The 15,343-nt window shown below is 42.5% G+C and overlaps 1 protein-coding gene across 1 annotated transcript in view; it reads right to left on the reverse strand.

Moving 5' to 3' along the window:
- The window catches only part of LOC126342759 (lysosomal acid glucosylceramidase-like), a 170,938-nt gene that overhangs the window by 101,975 nt on the left and 53,620 nt on the right, over positions 1-15,343 (reverse strand). Inside the window, exon 4 of the mRNA XM_050001882.1 lies at positions 6,058-6,211. Within this exon, the coding sequence (XP_049857839.1) occupies positions 6,058-6,211 (154 nt within the window). The remainder of the gene's footprint in view (positions 1-6,057; positions 6,212-15,343) is intronic.

The raw sequence follows: 15,343 nt of genomic DNA on the forward strand, positions 1-15,343 counted from the left end.
AACTGAAGATTGTGATGAGCATGGCTTCCAGCTCCGTCATTTTAGGAAAATCGAGTGTTGAAGTTCAGATTCATGAGAGGTTTCCTTGTCCCACGTTTGTTGGTTTCTCCATTTCTCTATGCAGACTATAATCGTTACATAGTCAGGCTGAGATAATTTCCACGATGTCAGATGCGACATTATTAAGCAATTTTGACCTCATCGAGTGACCTTGTCAACTGATAGTCCAACTTTTACAGTTTTCGTGGCTAATTCTGTGATTGCAGCTTTAGTAATTTCATGATTGTTTTGGATGCTTTACTATAGTAATACTTTTTGTAATAAACCACAGATTAATTAAATCAAATTCTTTCTCTGCCTTGTGATGACTGGGTGTTGTGTGATGTCCTTAGGTTAGTTACGTTTAAGTAGTTCTAAGTTCTAGGGCACTGATGACCATAGATGTTAAGTCCCATAGTGCTCAGAGCCAATTAAACCATTTTTAAATCAAATTCCCCTCTTAAGATTCACTGCTAGGGGCCACAGTATTTCGTAGTGTTAATCAATGCGCTGAGTACACTAATTCCAGCATTGGGTCACAAGCCTGTATCACGATTAAATCTGTTCAAGTTAAATTCATTTACACACATGTGGGGTTTTGCAATTGTTGTGAAATAAATATTGAAACAATTTCTGGTCTCGTCTGGGAACGACCTGAAACACAGAGTAGGAACTTTAATGAGATATTTAATCGTTTCTGATGTATTTCTCCCAGTTCTACTGTCATAGATCCGTTCTACAAAGCGCAAAGTATTGATGTTGTGAGTGGCCTGTGTGAGGAAGATGAGTAATATGAGTAATGATCTTTTAAAAATAATTTGGTTTCCTGGCCAACTCTTTTATTTTACCCCTCTAAAAATTACATTTTATCTTCACTGGGTAATTACCCCCAAGGTGCGAACCACTGTTCTGGTTGGTGGACAATAAATACTGTGTACACTGCATGCCTCTTCTCGTAAACGTGTTCGTTGTTCAAATTCTGGTGGCACTTCCGATAGGCAAAAGATCAAATAAATACATGCACAATTTGTAACTTGTTGCTGAATAGAGCTGTCTTAAATTATCAGTAACGGCAATGACCCAGCTGTTCGGAAGTTAAACGTAATGCCATTTTTCGTATTTTCAGTCAGTTTTACTTAAAAATTTTCGGTCAATAATACCACTTCAAACAGTTGCAGCCTGTGTGTAAACACGGGATGCCGCAAGTGTTTACAGTTAAAATTGTACTGATTTAGGAAAATCTTAAGCGAGGCTTTTAGAGATAAAGAACCAGTGGTCGGAAATTAATATTCCAGATGGGCCGAGATCTTTAAACGTCGAAACCCGCCGCATCGAAGTCAGTGGCACTACCGTAAAACTCGTCTGTACGTGTCCCCTGTCGAATCTCCTTTATTTACAGTTCTTGAGAGCTTTTCCAAGGTGAGGACATCGAGGTTGCGCCAAACATTTGTTGCTGTTAACAAGGGGTAAAGAGATGCCACTTACACACTGAGGTGACAAAAGTCCATGTAGCGGCACATGTAGAAATGGCGATTGTATCGTGTACACAAAGTATAAAAGGACAATTCAGTGGAAGATTTGTCATTTGTGCTCTGGTGATTCATGTGAAACGGTTTCTGACTGTATTATAGCCGCACGGAATGGTAGTTGCAGCTAGACGCAAGGATATGCAATTTCGAAAATCTATAGGGGATTCAATTTTCGAGATCCACAGAGTCAAGAGTGTGCCGAGAATGTCAAATCTGAGGTATTACCTCTCACCACGGACAACTCAGTGGCCAACGGCCTTCATTTAATGACCGAGAACAGCGGCGTTTGCGTAGAGTTGTCAGTTCTAACAGAAAAGCAACACTGCATGAAATAACCACCGAAACCAATGCGAGACATACGACGAACGTAACCTTTAGGACAGTGCGGCGAAATCTGTCGTTAATGTCCTATGGAAGCACACGACCGAAACAAGTGCATTTGCTAACAGTACGATATCGCCTTACCTGGGTTCGTGACCGTATCAGTTGGACCCCAGATGTTTGGAGAACCGTAGCCTGGTCGGATAATTTCCAATTTCAGTTGGTTAGATCTGATGGTATGGTTCGAGTGTGGCGCAGACTCCATGAAGCCATGAACACAAGTAGTCAACAAGACAATGTGGTGGTGCCTCCGTAACGGTGTGGGCTATGTTTACATGGAACGGACTGTGTCCTCTGGTCCACAAGAATCGATCATTGAGTGGAAATTGTTATTTTCGGCTACTTGAAGACCATTTTCAGCCACTCATGGACTTCGTGCTCCCAAACGACTACGGAATTTTTATGGACGACGGTACGCTCTGTCACTGAGCCACAATTGCTCGCGATTGGTTTGAAGAACATTATGGACAGTTCGTACGAATGATTTGGCCACTGTGACGGCACAAACTCCCGTTACTAGATGGATATTTCTGGTGTGCGAGGATTGCTTTGTGGAGAGCGAGCGCGACATGGTGCGCGACACGCGGAAGCGCGTGGCGCGCCAGCGCGAGATTTGCAACGGTCGGTGTGATGTCTCCGCCCGGGGGGCGGCCACGTGGCCTGTAGCTTGGGGCATTGTTTGGTTTTTCGCGCATTACGCGAAAACTATGTAACTTACGGTGAAGAGCGATGCGGCAGTGGATTGTGGTCAGCAATATGCACCTTCTGAAAGATTTCAAGTCACGAGATGCAAATGTTATACTAACCTCAATATCGATTAATATCATGAATACTGAAAGATTAGTAAAAATAGTAAATAACAACTTACAGGGATGAGCGAGAACTCATTAAAAACGTTTCGTCATAGCGGATCGAGTGCCGTATTTATATGTTAAGATTCTTAAATAATTAATCCCGTAAAGAGCAATAACAAAGTTTGAGGAGAAATTGTTTATAAAATTCAACAGAAAATTCATGACATAAAGAACGGCACTATATAATATTTTCGGAACATCACACGTATTTTAAACAAGTTAAGTTGAACTAGTCACTTAACTTGCAATAGTTTTCATTGTTTGCAAATTATTGTTAACATTTATCGCCCATAATTAATCAATTATTATAGATATGAAGATTTTGAGCAGCGTAATGTGTAGATCGCTATAGATTACGTCTAAAAACGGTGCTGTATGCAGTTCTGTGTTAAAACTTTGCAGCACAGATGTCAACAAACAAATTTGCGCTAAGTGGCGAAACTTTGCAAAAACTAAACCTTGATTTATGGGAGATAGAATAATCCTATAAATTAATGTAACATGGTAATTAAGATGTACTTCTTAGCGTGGTTCCGATGGTGTACTTATTTCTGTTGAGGGATGTATGTATCAAAATTTGTAACCTTAACTGGTGAGATTGGTGCTTAAATAACTAGGGGGTTGGACATCTGAGCCTATATAAGCGAGCGGCCATCTTGGCCAGGGGTCAGTCGTTGGTCAGTCGTTTTGCAGGGTGGGTGGCGAGCAAGCCTGATATGAGGGTGTCCCATTTCGACAAAGAGTATTGATTAATAGTGCAAGTGTGCAAGCATATATTTGGTGAACCGGAAGTGCTACGATTATTTGTGTGAGTACGATTTACGAGGTATACGTCGTCGTAAGTGAACATGTGGTGGACTGTAATTTCGCGCCAAAAATGCTAGAACAAAGAGAACAGTGGGACTTGTGGTTCCGTTCGAATTATTTGAATGATTTTCGTTTATAGCAGCCTACATTACTGCTATTGGGGCCTCGGAGTCAAATTATCAGTAAGTGTAAAACTGTAAACCGTCTCATCAGTGCTAATTTCATTGTGTGAAAGAAAAGGACGACGCCAATAAATAGTGATTGAACTGTGTCGTGAAAACACTGATATTGCTATAATAATGGCCTAATTTTTGTTCCCTAGCATAAACTGTACTCATGTTCTAAACATTCATGGTGGTGTCTGTTTGTTCTATATCGTGTCTCCCTACCACTTTCGCGCAACGACGCTCTGAGCGTGTTTTTTTTAGGGAATTAACTAGTTTGAACCTGGGACCTGTTGCTGGTAAGGAGACGCCAGACCACACATGACATGTAGAATTCAGAAGAGTTCAGTGAGACTAGCGATGATATAACCAAATACTAAATGATCTCAGCGTCAGCTCCACTGCACTCCCTGTAAAAGAATCTTAATACTAACTAAATTTAGTGGAAAGGATTCAAGGCTTTCCTATTTTTAGTTAGCTGGTAAAATAACGTCGAAAAAGCAGTTAAGTTTACCATTGGAAATTTTATTCTACTCACAAAACATTGTTTATAAATTGCACTATTGATTAAAGGAAATGTTTTAATACAGGATGGTAAAAACCAACTGCGTTCAACAAAAATGTGAACGAATATTCCCTAAATGGGTTTCCAATTTCTACAATCGATCGAAGGATGACCTATGCCATATCACATCTATAATCTAGGTTAAATTTAAGTTTCACAAAAGAGAAAACTATCAAGATGGTCTACAGTGACCCTCAATTATCTTTAATTACTTATCTAACTTGTCGTAAATTACAGTGGCTGATGTGGCTTCTCAATAACTATATAAAAGAAAAATCATAGCGTTTCAGATCTGTTCTTCAAGTGGCAAATGTGAACACCATGAGTTTTAATTAACGATCGACACTAGTATTACACAAAAAAGAGGTGTAATAGATGAGACTTCTGCAGTTCTGAGTGAAGCCTTATGCGCTAAAAAATGCGGCATCGCGTGCGTTCATTACCTTGTCGGTGTTTAGGCAGCGTCAGGGCGACAGCGGCCGGCGCACCAGCCATCCAGCTCGCCGTCTCGGAACTAACTCTCGTAACTTCTCCTTACTACAATTTACCGAAGTTAGTTTAAAAAAACTATCTGGCTATGTTTTCATCTGACCAATCAGGGTCTCAATGTTAACCTTAAGCTCCGCCTACAAAAATTCTGTCTAGCCAATGAGAAACGTTATACTTTTCGTGGTGGGGCAATGTTTTTTAAAGTTTGCAACGTAACAGAGACGCTAAAAAGTCTCACGCTAAAACGTGCGGGTGGTGTGGGTCCTTTTAGCGTTATCGTAAGATCTATACTGTTCTTCTGGAGGGCTCTAGCTTTTAACATGGGCTGGGGGTGGTCCTTGACGTACCTGAGAAGCGAAAAACACTCACGCTAAAACGTGCAGGTTGTGTAGTCGTACAGGTAGTCTGGCGGCGTGGGTGTCCGTCCCTCCGTCCCTTATCGTAGGGCCTTCTAGCTTAACACGGTTCTGCTCTCGGCTTCTGTCCTCGTTTCTCCCCTCGGAACTGCGTCTGCCTCACGGTGGGAAGGTACGACATGCATTTAGGCATTCTTGTGTTAGTCTGTGGCATTCCATTTGCTCACTCGTTACTTGTATTACTTTGGTTAATTTAATGTCACGATTTATTCGGAGCTATGTGACATACTAGTAGATTTGCTTATTATGTCAGGGTTTTCATGTAAGGTGTTGGATTTGCCTGACACCTTACATAAACTGTACTCATGTCTGTGTGTATAATTAATTCAAAAGCTATAACAAATGCGCGACTGTGAAACAGTATACCTAATGCACCAAGTGTGGAAATCATCCTCTGAGACCTACGTGAGAGCCGAAAATTGCAATAACATTTTAAACCATCATTTGTATATGCACATTCGTGTGAACACTCTGCAACCGCACTTCTTCTTTATTATCTGCCGCCCCGTCGCACCATCAAGATCGCCCCGATGCGAATCGTATCGAGCATTTATGAGACATAATCGAGAGGTCAGTTGGTGCATAAAATCTGCACCGGCAACAATTCCGCAATTATGGACGGCTATAGAGGGAACAAGGCTCAGTACTTCTGCAGTAGCTTTCCAACAGCTTGTCGATTCCATGCCACGTCGAGTTCCTGTACCACGCCTGCAAAAGGAGGTCCTGCACGGTATTAGGTGTCCCACGATTTTCGTAACCCAAGTGCATAGCGTGGAGCTCTGTGCAAGGCTTCCTGTGAAAGACGTGACGTACCTTGTATAGCAGGTCCTCGTCGGCGAGGCTGAAGTGCTCCAGGCTGGTGTCGTTCTCCACGTCGTCGTAGGAGTAGGTGCGCGTCGAGAAGTCGGTGCCCGCCGCGGGCACGCGCGCCATGTTGTAGTGCAGTCCCTCCGGCGCGAAGTAAGCCCTGCACACACCTCCCACTGTAGCGTCGCAGAGTCTGCTGTGATTAAAGCTTCGCAGCTACACTCTCTTGTCCATTCCCTCCACGTTCCACAGCTACCGAATAAAGACAAGCACTTCATTGGTAGGAAACCTTTCAGCGTGATCTAGTGAGGCGCACTCGTCTTGTGACGTTCCCTGCGTTTGCGCGTTCAGGGCTGCTGTGCATTATGTAACGAGAGACGTCAGCAGTCAGGAAGGGCGAGTGGGGAAGGGGTCGTCATCATACAGCATATTGTACGTCTTTTGGCGACCGTACTATGACTATCGCTTAAGAGACTGAAAGAGGCAACTTTCTACAGGGTGAAAAGTCTTTAAACCGACAAACTCTGGGAGGTTGTAGAGGACATCAAAATAAATATTTTCCCCTGATGTCATTTTTTCCTATGAGGATTATTTAAACCAATGGAGGCCGTATTACGCTCCTCAGTAGTTAGAGGGCGTATTACGCTCTTCAGTTGTAGGCAACTGCTGTCCACCAGTGTAGTAATGCATTGTCTCTGTTTACTAATGGAGCGATACACCTGGAGAGAGTACACTAACATGCTTGATGCGTACTACATAGCGCACCACAACGGACGAGCTGCACAGCGGGTTTATCAACAGCAATATCCTAATCGTCGTATCCCGCGCATCATGCGACCTTTGCTGCTGTGTACCTACGTCTGCGTGAGACTGGGTCATTTAGCACGGTAAGAATGCTGCAATTTGAGGAAGCTGTCGTTCAGCATGTTGAGCGGGATCCTTCAATCAGCACTCGTGCAACTGCACGTAACAGGGGATGAATCAGACGAATGTAAGAAAAGCCCTTCGAGAGGAATTGTTACAGCGTGTTCACAACCTGGAACCAGTTGATTATCCACCCAGAGCACAGTTTTCGCAGTGGTACCTGGGACACTGTGAAATGCATCCTACATTTCCATCCTCTATGTTTTTTACGATGAAGCAACGTTCGGGCGTGATGGAGTCTTCAACGTGCACAGTTCGCATGTTTGGAGTGAGGATAACCCACATGCCACAGTTACTAGCGCTCATCAAGTGCGGTTCTTCATTAATGTGTGGGTCGGTGTTGTTGGGGACTGTTTAATTGGGCCGTATCTGCTACTTAGGCCTTTAAATGGCGGCCACTATTACAATTTTCTCGCCAGAGCATTGCCAGAATTGCTGGAAGGCGTCCCGCTCCCTACAAGACAACGCATGTGGTTCCAACATGACGGGGCGCCGGCACATTTCGGTCGTCGTGTGCGTCGATTCCTGGACCGACGGTTCCCAGAAACGTGGATTGGCAGAGGTGGTCCTGTACCGTGGCCTGCTCCATCCCCAGATATGTCCCCTCTGCACTTTTTTGTTGGTTTAATTAATTTGTCGCGAGAGAAATCTTCCTCTACCGGTTTAAATACTCCTCATAGGAGAAAATGACATTAGGGGAAAATATTTGTTTTGATGTCCCCTACAACCTCCCAGAGTTTGTAGGTTTAAATACTTTTCACCCCGTATACTCTCAATGAGTGCAGTGGCACATTTTCCTGGCTTTAAATTTCAGGCGAGATAACTGGCAGGTATGAAGTACAGACGCGATATAATATTTTGTTGTCACCATACTGCACAACAGTTTTTAAAAATAAGAGTTTGTGTCAAAACTATTTCTGAAACTTCCTGGCACATTATAACTATGTGGCAGACTGGGACTCGAAGCGAGAACCTTTGTTATTCGAAAGCAATCGCTCTACTGACTGAACTATTGTAAAATACAGCTTTGTAACGCTCATCTCAGTGGGTGTTATTAGTATACTTCCATCACTCGGAAGAGTCTGCTACTAGATAAATTTATATCTTACTAGCGAATCTAGCCATGTTTGGCAACTGTTAAATATGTATGGGAATTGGATGTCCGTCTTAATCTCTGTCTCCCCAATCTCCATCTCTTCAACCTCCCCTACCCCCTCTCATCTCCTATATATAGTCTATGCCTGTCCATACGTTTATTAGATTATAGTGTAAAAATTTGGAACAATTTAATCATGAACTTTCCGAGATTTTTTGCCAACTATTTTCCCTTTATGTAGTATATACATTTAAATTCCATATATATTAAAAATTGAAGCCTACGTCCGCATATAAGTTTATTAGAGTATTGTGCAATAATTTGAAGAAAATCGGTCAAGTACTTTTCAAGATTTTTGATAATAACGATTTTTTTACGTAGTATGTACATATTTACACACCAATATATTACAAAATTGTGGCGTATGTCCGTCGGAAAGTTTATTAGACTATTGTGTGAAAATTCCAAATACATCAGGAAATTCTCTAGATTTCGGTAATAACCTATGTAATTTGGATAGAATACGTATACCTATGTATCATATATGTTAAAAAAATATGTGGCCTATATCCCACTGTACATTTATTATGGTATCGTTTAAAAACCTGAAGTAAATCGGCCATGAACTTTTTATATTTTTGCTAAGAACCTTTCTGATTTACATAGTAAATATATACTTATATACCATATCCATTTAAAAATATGTAGCCTAAGTGCGTCCGAGCGTTTATTACGGTATCTTGTAAATATCTGAAGTAAATCGCTAGTAACTCTCCGAGATTATTGGTAAGGTAACAATCTTAAACTACGAGTTCTCTTCATTTAGAAGTATAAATTATATATATATGTTTATATACCGTACATATAAAAAAGTATGTAGCCTATACCCGTCCGAAGTTACGTTAGTGTATCCTGTAGAAATCTGAAGTAAATCAGTCATAAAGTTCCTGAGAACTTTGAGAGAAACCTTACGCTTATGTCCGCCGGAATGTTTATTAGAATTTCGTGTAAAAATCTAAGCTAAATCGATCAAGAACTACTCGAGATTTTTGGTACCAACGTTAAAGTACGACTTCTCTTTATATAGTAGTATAGATAACGTACGTTAATTATAGTGGAATTATTATGTTGCATGTATTGTAAGTGACCTCAACGAGGTGTGTTGACAAAAGAAATAACCTGGACGACAAAAACTGCCGCCGTTTACATCAACTTTTTATTTTTAAAATGTTCTTTAATTGACATTATCAAGTAGGACCAAATACGTTTTGTGTTTCATCTTTGGTGATGAGTAATCTTAGTTTGATATATTAGAATAGAAGTAGTGGGATGACTATATGACAATGACTCAACACAACGATAATCATTTTGCTGAATTAAGCTGCAGTGGTCTAGTATGACTTACTTCGTAATTGTAGCTAGAGGAAGTCATATTTCTTGCCACTTTTTACAATTTTAAAATCAACATAATTACTTGAAAGAGGCAATAATACACTCCTGGAAATGGAAAAAAGAACACATTGACACCGGTGTGTCAGACCCACCATACTTGCTCCGGACACTGCGAGAGGGCTGTACAAGCAATGATCACACGCACGGCATAGCGGACACACCAGGAACCGCGGCGAATGGCGCTAGCTGCGCAGCATTTGTGCACCGCCGCCGTCAGTGTCAGCCAGTTTGCCGTGGCATACGGAGGTCCGTCGCAGTCTTTAACACTGGTAGGTTGCCGCGACAGCGTGGACGTGAACCGTATGTGCAGTTGACGGACTTTGAGCGAGGGCGTATAGTGGGCATGCGGGAGGCCGGGTGGACATACCGCCGAATTGCTCAACACGTGGGGCGTGAGGTCTCCACAGTACATCGATGTTGTCGCCAGTGGTCGGCGGAAGGTGCACGTGCCCGTCGACCTGGGACCGGACCGCAGCGACGCACGGATGCACGCCAAGACCGTAGGATCCTACGCAGTGCCATAGGGGACCGCACCGCCACTTCCCAGCAAATTAGGGACACTGTTGCTCCTGGGGTATCGGCAAGGACCATTCGCAACCGTCTCCATGAAGCTGGGATACGGTCCCGCACACCGTTAGGCCGTCTTCCGCTCACGCCCCAACATCGTGCAGCCCGCCTCCAGTGGTGTCGCGACAGGCGTGAATGGAGGGACGAATGGAGACGTGTCGTCTTCAGCGATGAGAGTCGCTTCTGCCTTGGTGCTAATGATGGTCGTATGCGTGTTTGGCGCCGTGCAGGTGAGCGCCACAATCAGGACTGCATACGACCGAGGCACACAGGGCCAACACCCGGCATCAGGGTGTGGGGAGCGATCTCCTACACTGGCCGTACACCTCTGGTGATCGTCGAGGGGACACTGAATAGTGCACGGTACATCCAAACAGTCATCGAACCCATCGTTCTACCATTCCTAGACCGGCAAGGGAACTTGCTGTCCAACAGGACAATGCACGTCCGCATGTATCCCGTGCCACCCAACGTGCTCTAGAAGGTGTAAGTCAACTACCCTGGCTAGCAAGATCTCCGGATCTGTCCCCCATTGAGCATGTTTGGGACTGGATGAAGCGTCGTCTCACGCGGTCGGCACGTCCAGCACGAACGCTGGTCCAGCTGAGGCGCCAGGTGGAAATGGCATGGCAAGCCGTTCGACAGGACTACATCCAGCATCTCTACGATCGTCTCCATGGGAAAATAGCAGCCTGCATTGCTGCGAAAGGTGGATATACACTGTACTAGTGCCGACATTGTGCATGCTCTGTTGCCGGTGTCTATGTGCCTGTGGTTCTGTCAGTGTGATCATGTGATGTATCTGACCCCAGGAATGTGTCAATAAAGTTTCCCCTTCCTGGGACAATGAATTCACGGTGTTCTTATTTCAATTTCCAGGAGTGTATTTAAAGTATAGAGTAGATAGGCAGGTTACAGTAAACAGAGATGTTTTAATTTAGAAATACAAATGAAAGCGTTTTTAAATATTTGAAAAAAAATACAACATTTCATTCTGTGTAATCGTCTGTACAACGACACCTTTGAGTCCGAGATATTATTAGGGCTGTTCGCAGCATATGAAAGAACGGGTACTATTCGTTGCTGCTTATTAGTTCTACCTGAAGTTGTAAAAAGTATAATCTGTTCACCCAGGTAAAAGAATATGTGGTTGGTGACATAGTCGAAGACGTTTGAATAATAAATGTGGGAAAGCATTGCAATAAGCGTATCTCCCAAAAAATATCATAAAGAATCCCAAACTTAAGCAAGAACGCGTTGCACTCAAGGTGTCTCGTAGTAAAAGTAACACTAAATACGCGACTATAATTATAATATGGCTCTGCGTACTATGGGACTTAACTTCTGAGGTCAACAGTCCCCTAGAACGTAGAACTACTTAAACCTTACTAACCTAAGGACATCACACACACCATGCCCGAGGCAGGATTCGAACCTGCGACAGTAGCGGTGGCGCGGTTCCAGACTGTAGCGCCTAGAACCTCTCGGCCACACTAACCGGCTAATTATAATATTTTCTCTTGAGGAGTATCAGATAGCACTATATTAAAATCATACAGGATCAAAATTATTAGCAGATTGTGAGTCATATTTACTCATGTCATCACGAGTGTTTCGTCCAAATGATGGAACCATTTTAACCACTCTGTGTTGTCAATTTTATTCCTTTAATGCATTATGCATATAAATTACGTATGTAATACGTAAACTGTGTAGACTGTGGTAAAGCCATTTTACACATTATCATTTCCTCCAAGAGTGGTAGTCCCTCAACTTCTGTGATGTATGGAAGGTAAAAGACTAGGTACTAGCGGTAGCTAAGCTGTGAGGGCGGGTAGTTAGTTGTGCGCGAGCAGGTTAATTTGTGAAGCTATAGTCCACCAAAGATGAATGTTCATGTTCGACTTCCGGTCTACCGCGCAGTTTTAATCTGCCAGGAAGTTACGCACAGTGCACACTCCGCTGTAGAGTGATAATTTCTTTCTGGAGTATTACTGTTGTTAGGAATATCATTAAGATCAACTGTCATCGTTAGGAATGGATAGAAAGACATGGGAATACCGCGGACCCGATGTGATTCAGCATCAAAGAACGATTTATGTTTAGTAAAGCACAACTAGTATTTGGAGAGCCACAGCAACGAGTGTAGGTTGTTTGGTTGTTTTTATTGCATATTTATTACGTCTTACTATCTAAACCGGTAAGAGTGCCCATGCGATTTATTAAACAGTTGTTCTTAGATCACCCCCCACACAATGAGGTCCGCCTCAGCAGCCGAGTAGTTAGCGGAGCTAATTCCCATGCAGAGGACCCGGGTTTGATTCCCGGTACTGCCAGGGATTTTTCCTGGGTGAAAGGACTGGAACACTGTGCACTAATAGTAGTGGCACCAGGTCTGCAAAGCCGCAATGGCCGGAGATGTGGTACACTGACTCCCACTCCTCCAGACCCCATCTACGTGACGCCATTGACTGATGGACGACACGGCGGTCGGATCCGACTGGCTCGTCTGTGGTCAGAATGTAGGTGCTTGTTCGCCACGCAGTTTTATGAGCCTCCTGCCGCTGTTTATTTTTCACCTCAAAATGAACTTAACAGATACGCCACCTACTGCATTACAGAAACAGCAACAGACAAGCTGTTACACGGGTGTGCTGTCTGGAGCGTACTGCGCATCGACCGACATGGATAAGCAGCTGGAATCACAAGACGTGCTGTCTCTTTCGGATCAACAGGAGAATAAGATCGCGCACGACGCAGTATGACAGTCAACGATCTAAGCGTGTCTAAGTGCCGTATTGTTTTAAAATCAGCGTGTTACGAAGTCAATGCGAGAAGCTGCCTCCCTTGGTCTGGTAACAGGATACAGAAAGTTTCTTTAAAAAATTGTTGTCTTAAACGTCAACATGTAATTATCATTACAGCTCAGAGATAGAGGTTGTGGTACCTAAGTCGCAAGTATGTATTTTAACTTATTCTTGAGATTTGGCCTGCTAATAGAAACAGCTCGTTGTTTAACACTCTGGACTTCTATTCATATCTAGCTATTTTGAAATGCCAGCACGGTTATTTCCGTAAGATTTAACCACCTTGTCGTCGACAGGGCTTTTAAATCTAATTTTCCGTTCTTTTCGCTTTGTCGCGGATTTTCAAAAGACTAGTCATTGGTTACGGGTACGTGTCTACTTTAGGAAACAAAGCTCTTGTAGTTCTAAAATTGTTAACGTATTTTCCTTAGAAGAAAATAATACTAACTGAGAAAAATTTGAGGAAGAAACGTAGCAAGGGTACCCTGTGAAGTGGCGTTGGTATGGCGATCTTATGATCAGAGCAATAGTTTAATTGAACGAGATTGTGAAATCATCCCAAACTTATGACTCAAGGAAATCTCGGAAAACGTGGATCAAAAACGCTGGAGTAGGAGGTGATATTTTAGATGCTGCGCCAACTCGCTAATTTGAATACGGCATACATGCTTAAATGTTTCAAGTGCCGAAGATCCTTACACCAGAAAGTTTTGATCAATGTTCAGGTAAATCTTGACAGCCATTTCCTCTGAAAGTCTGCATTGTTTCATCGCTATAATGGTGTTACACGATCGAACACAGTACTGCTAGATTTCAGTTCACTACGAACGAAATTTATCAATATGTTCTGCATACGTACCACATATTCCGTTATTGGGTTTTAAGGTATTAATGGTATTAATCGTTTGAGAGGCCAAGTTGTACGTGGATCCTGATTTTGTAATACATTTAATGAAAAGTGACATGTAAAGGTTATCACATGTAGAACAGATTGTATCTTTGACGCCACTGAATTAAAGATGTTGCCTCAGTGGCAGAATCGATTGTAAGAAGGGGCGCGCAGAGCGCAGTAGCAGTTGCTGTTGCACTCTGTCGTGGGTAGGATGCAAGACTTAAAAGCTAGTGGCTATCTGTGAGAATTTAGATGTTGGCCTATGGACGCAGCGTAAGACGGTTTTGTAAGGTAATGACATTTTGTATATTTAGTTTAAGTATGCAGCAACACAATGTGGCTCTTGCTAATTTTACAGTACTGACCCTCCGATGTAGGAACCAAGTATTTGCCATCAGATTTAACGCATAGGTTGATTAGATATACCCGATTTGTAATATGTTGTGTGTTTTGTAATCCTGATGCAGACAAGCTAATTTTGGAATCTCTTTTGTCAAACTATGTAAGACCTTTTGTCATGTTACTATCCAAGTATTGTTAACTATGTCAGTTAGTGAGAATTACAGGCCAATATCACTAACGTCGATTTGCAGTAGGGTTTTAGAACATATACTGTATTCGAACATTATGAAGTACCTCGAAGAAAACGATTTAGTGACGTATTGTCAACACGGATTTAGAAAATATCGTTCTTGTGAAACACAACTAGCTCTTTATATTCATGAAGTAATAAATACTATCGACAGGGGATGTCAAATTTATTCCTTATTTTTAGATTTCGAGAAGGCTTTCGACACCGTTCCTCACAAGCTTCTAACCAAACTACGTGCCTACAGAGTATCGCCTCATTTCTGAGACTGGATTCGTGATTTCCTGTCAGAAAGGTCACAGTTCGTAGTAATAGACGGAAAGTCATCGAGTAAAACAGAAGTAATATTCGGTGTTCCCCAACGAAGAATTTTTAGATTTCGAGAAGGCTTTCGACACCGTTCCTCACAAGCTTCTAACCAAACTACGTGCCTACAGAGTATCGCCTCATTTCTGAGACTGGATTCGTGATTTCCTGTCAGAAAGGTCACAGTTCGTAGTAATAGACGGAAAGTCATCGAGTAAAACAGAAGTAATATTCGGTGTTCCCCAACGAAGTGTTATAGGCCCTCTATTGTTCCTGATCTATATTAACGACATAGGAGATAATCTGAGTAGCCGTCTCGGATTGCAGATAATGCTGTCATTTACCGTCTTGTAAAGTCATCAGATTATCAAAACGACTTGCAAAATGATTTAGATAAGATATCTGTATGGTGCTAAAAGTGGCAATTGACCCTGAATAAAGAAAAGTGCGAAGTTATTTACATGAGTACTAAAAGAAATCAGCTAAATTTCGATTACGCGGTAAGTCACACACGTCTGATGGCTGTAAATTCAACTAAATACTTAGGGATTACAATTACAAATAACCTAAATTGGAACGATCACATAGATAATATTGTGGGTAGAGCAAAGCAAAGGCTGCGATTCATTGGCAGAATACTTAGAAGGTGCAACAGGTCT

This window comes from Schistocerca gregaria, chromosome 1, assembly GCF_023897955.1.
Source record: "Schistocerca gregaria isolate iqSchGreg1 chromosome 1, iqSchGreg1.2, whole genome shotgun sequence".
NCBI classification, from domain to species: domain Eukaryota; kingdom Metazoa; phylum Arthropoda; class Insecta; order Orthoptera; family Acrididae; genus Schistocerca; species Schistocerca gregaria.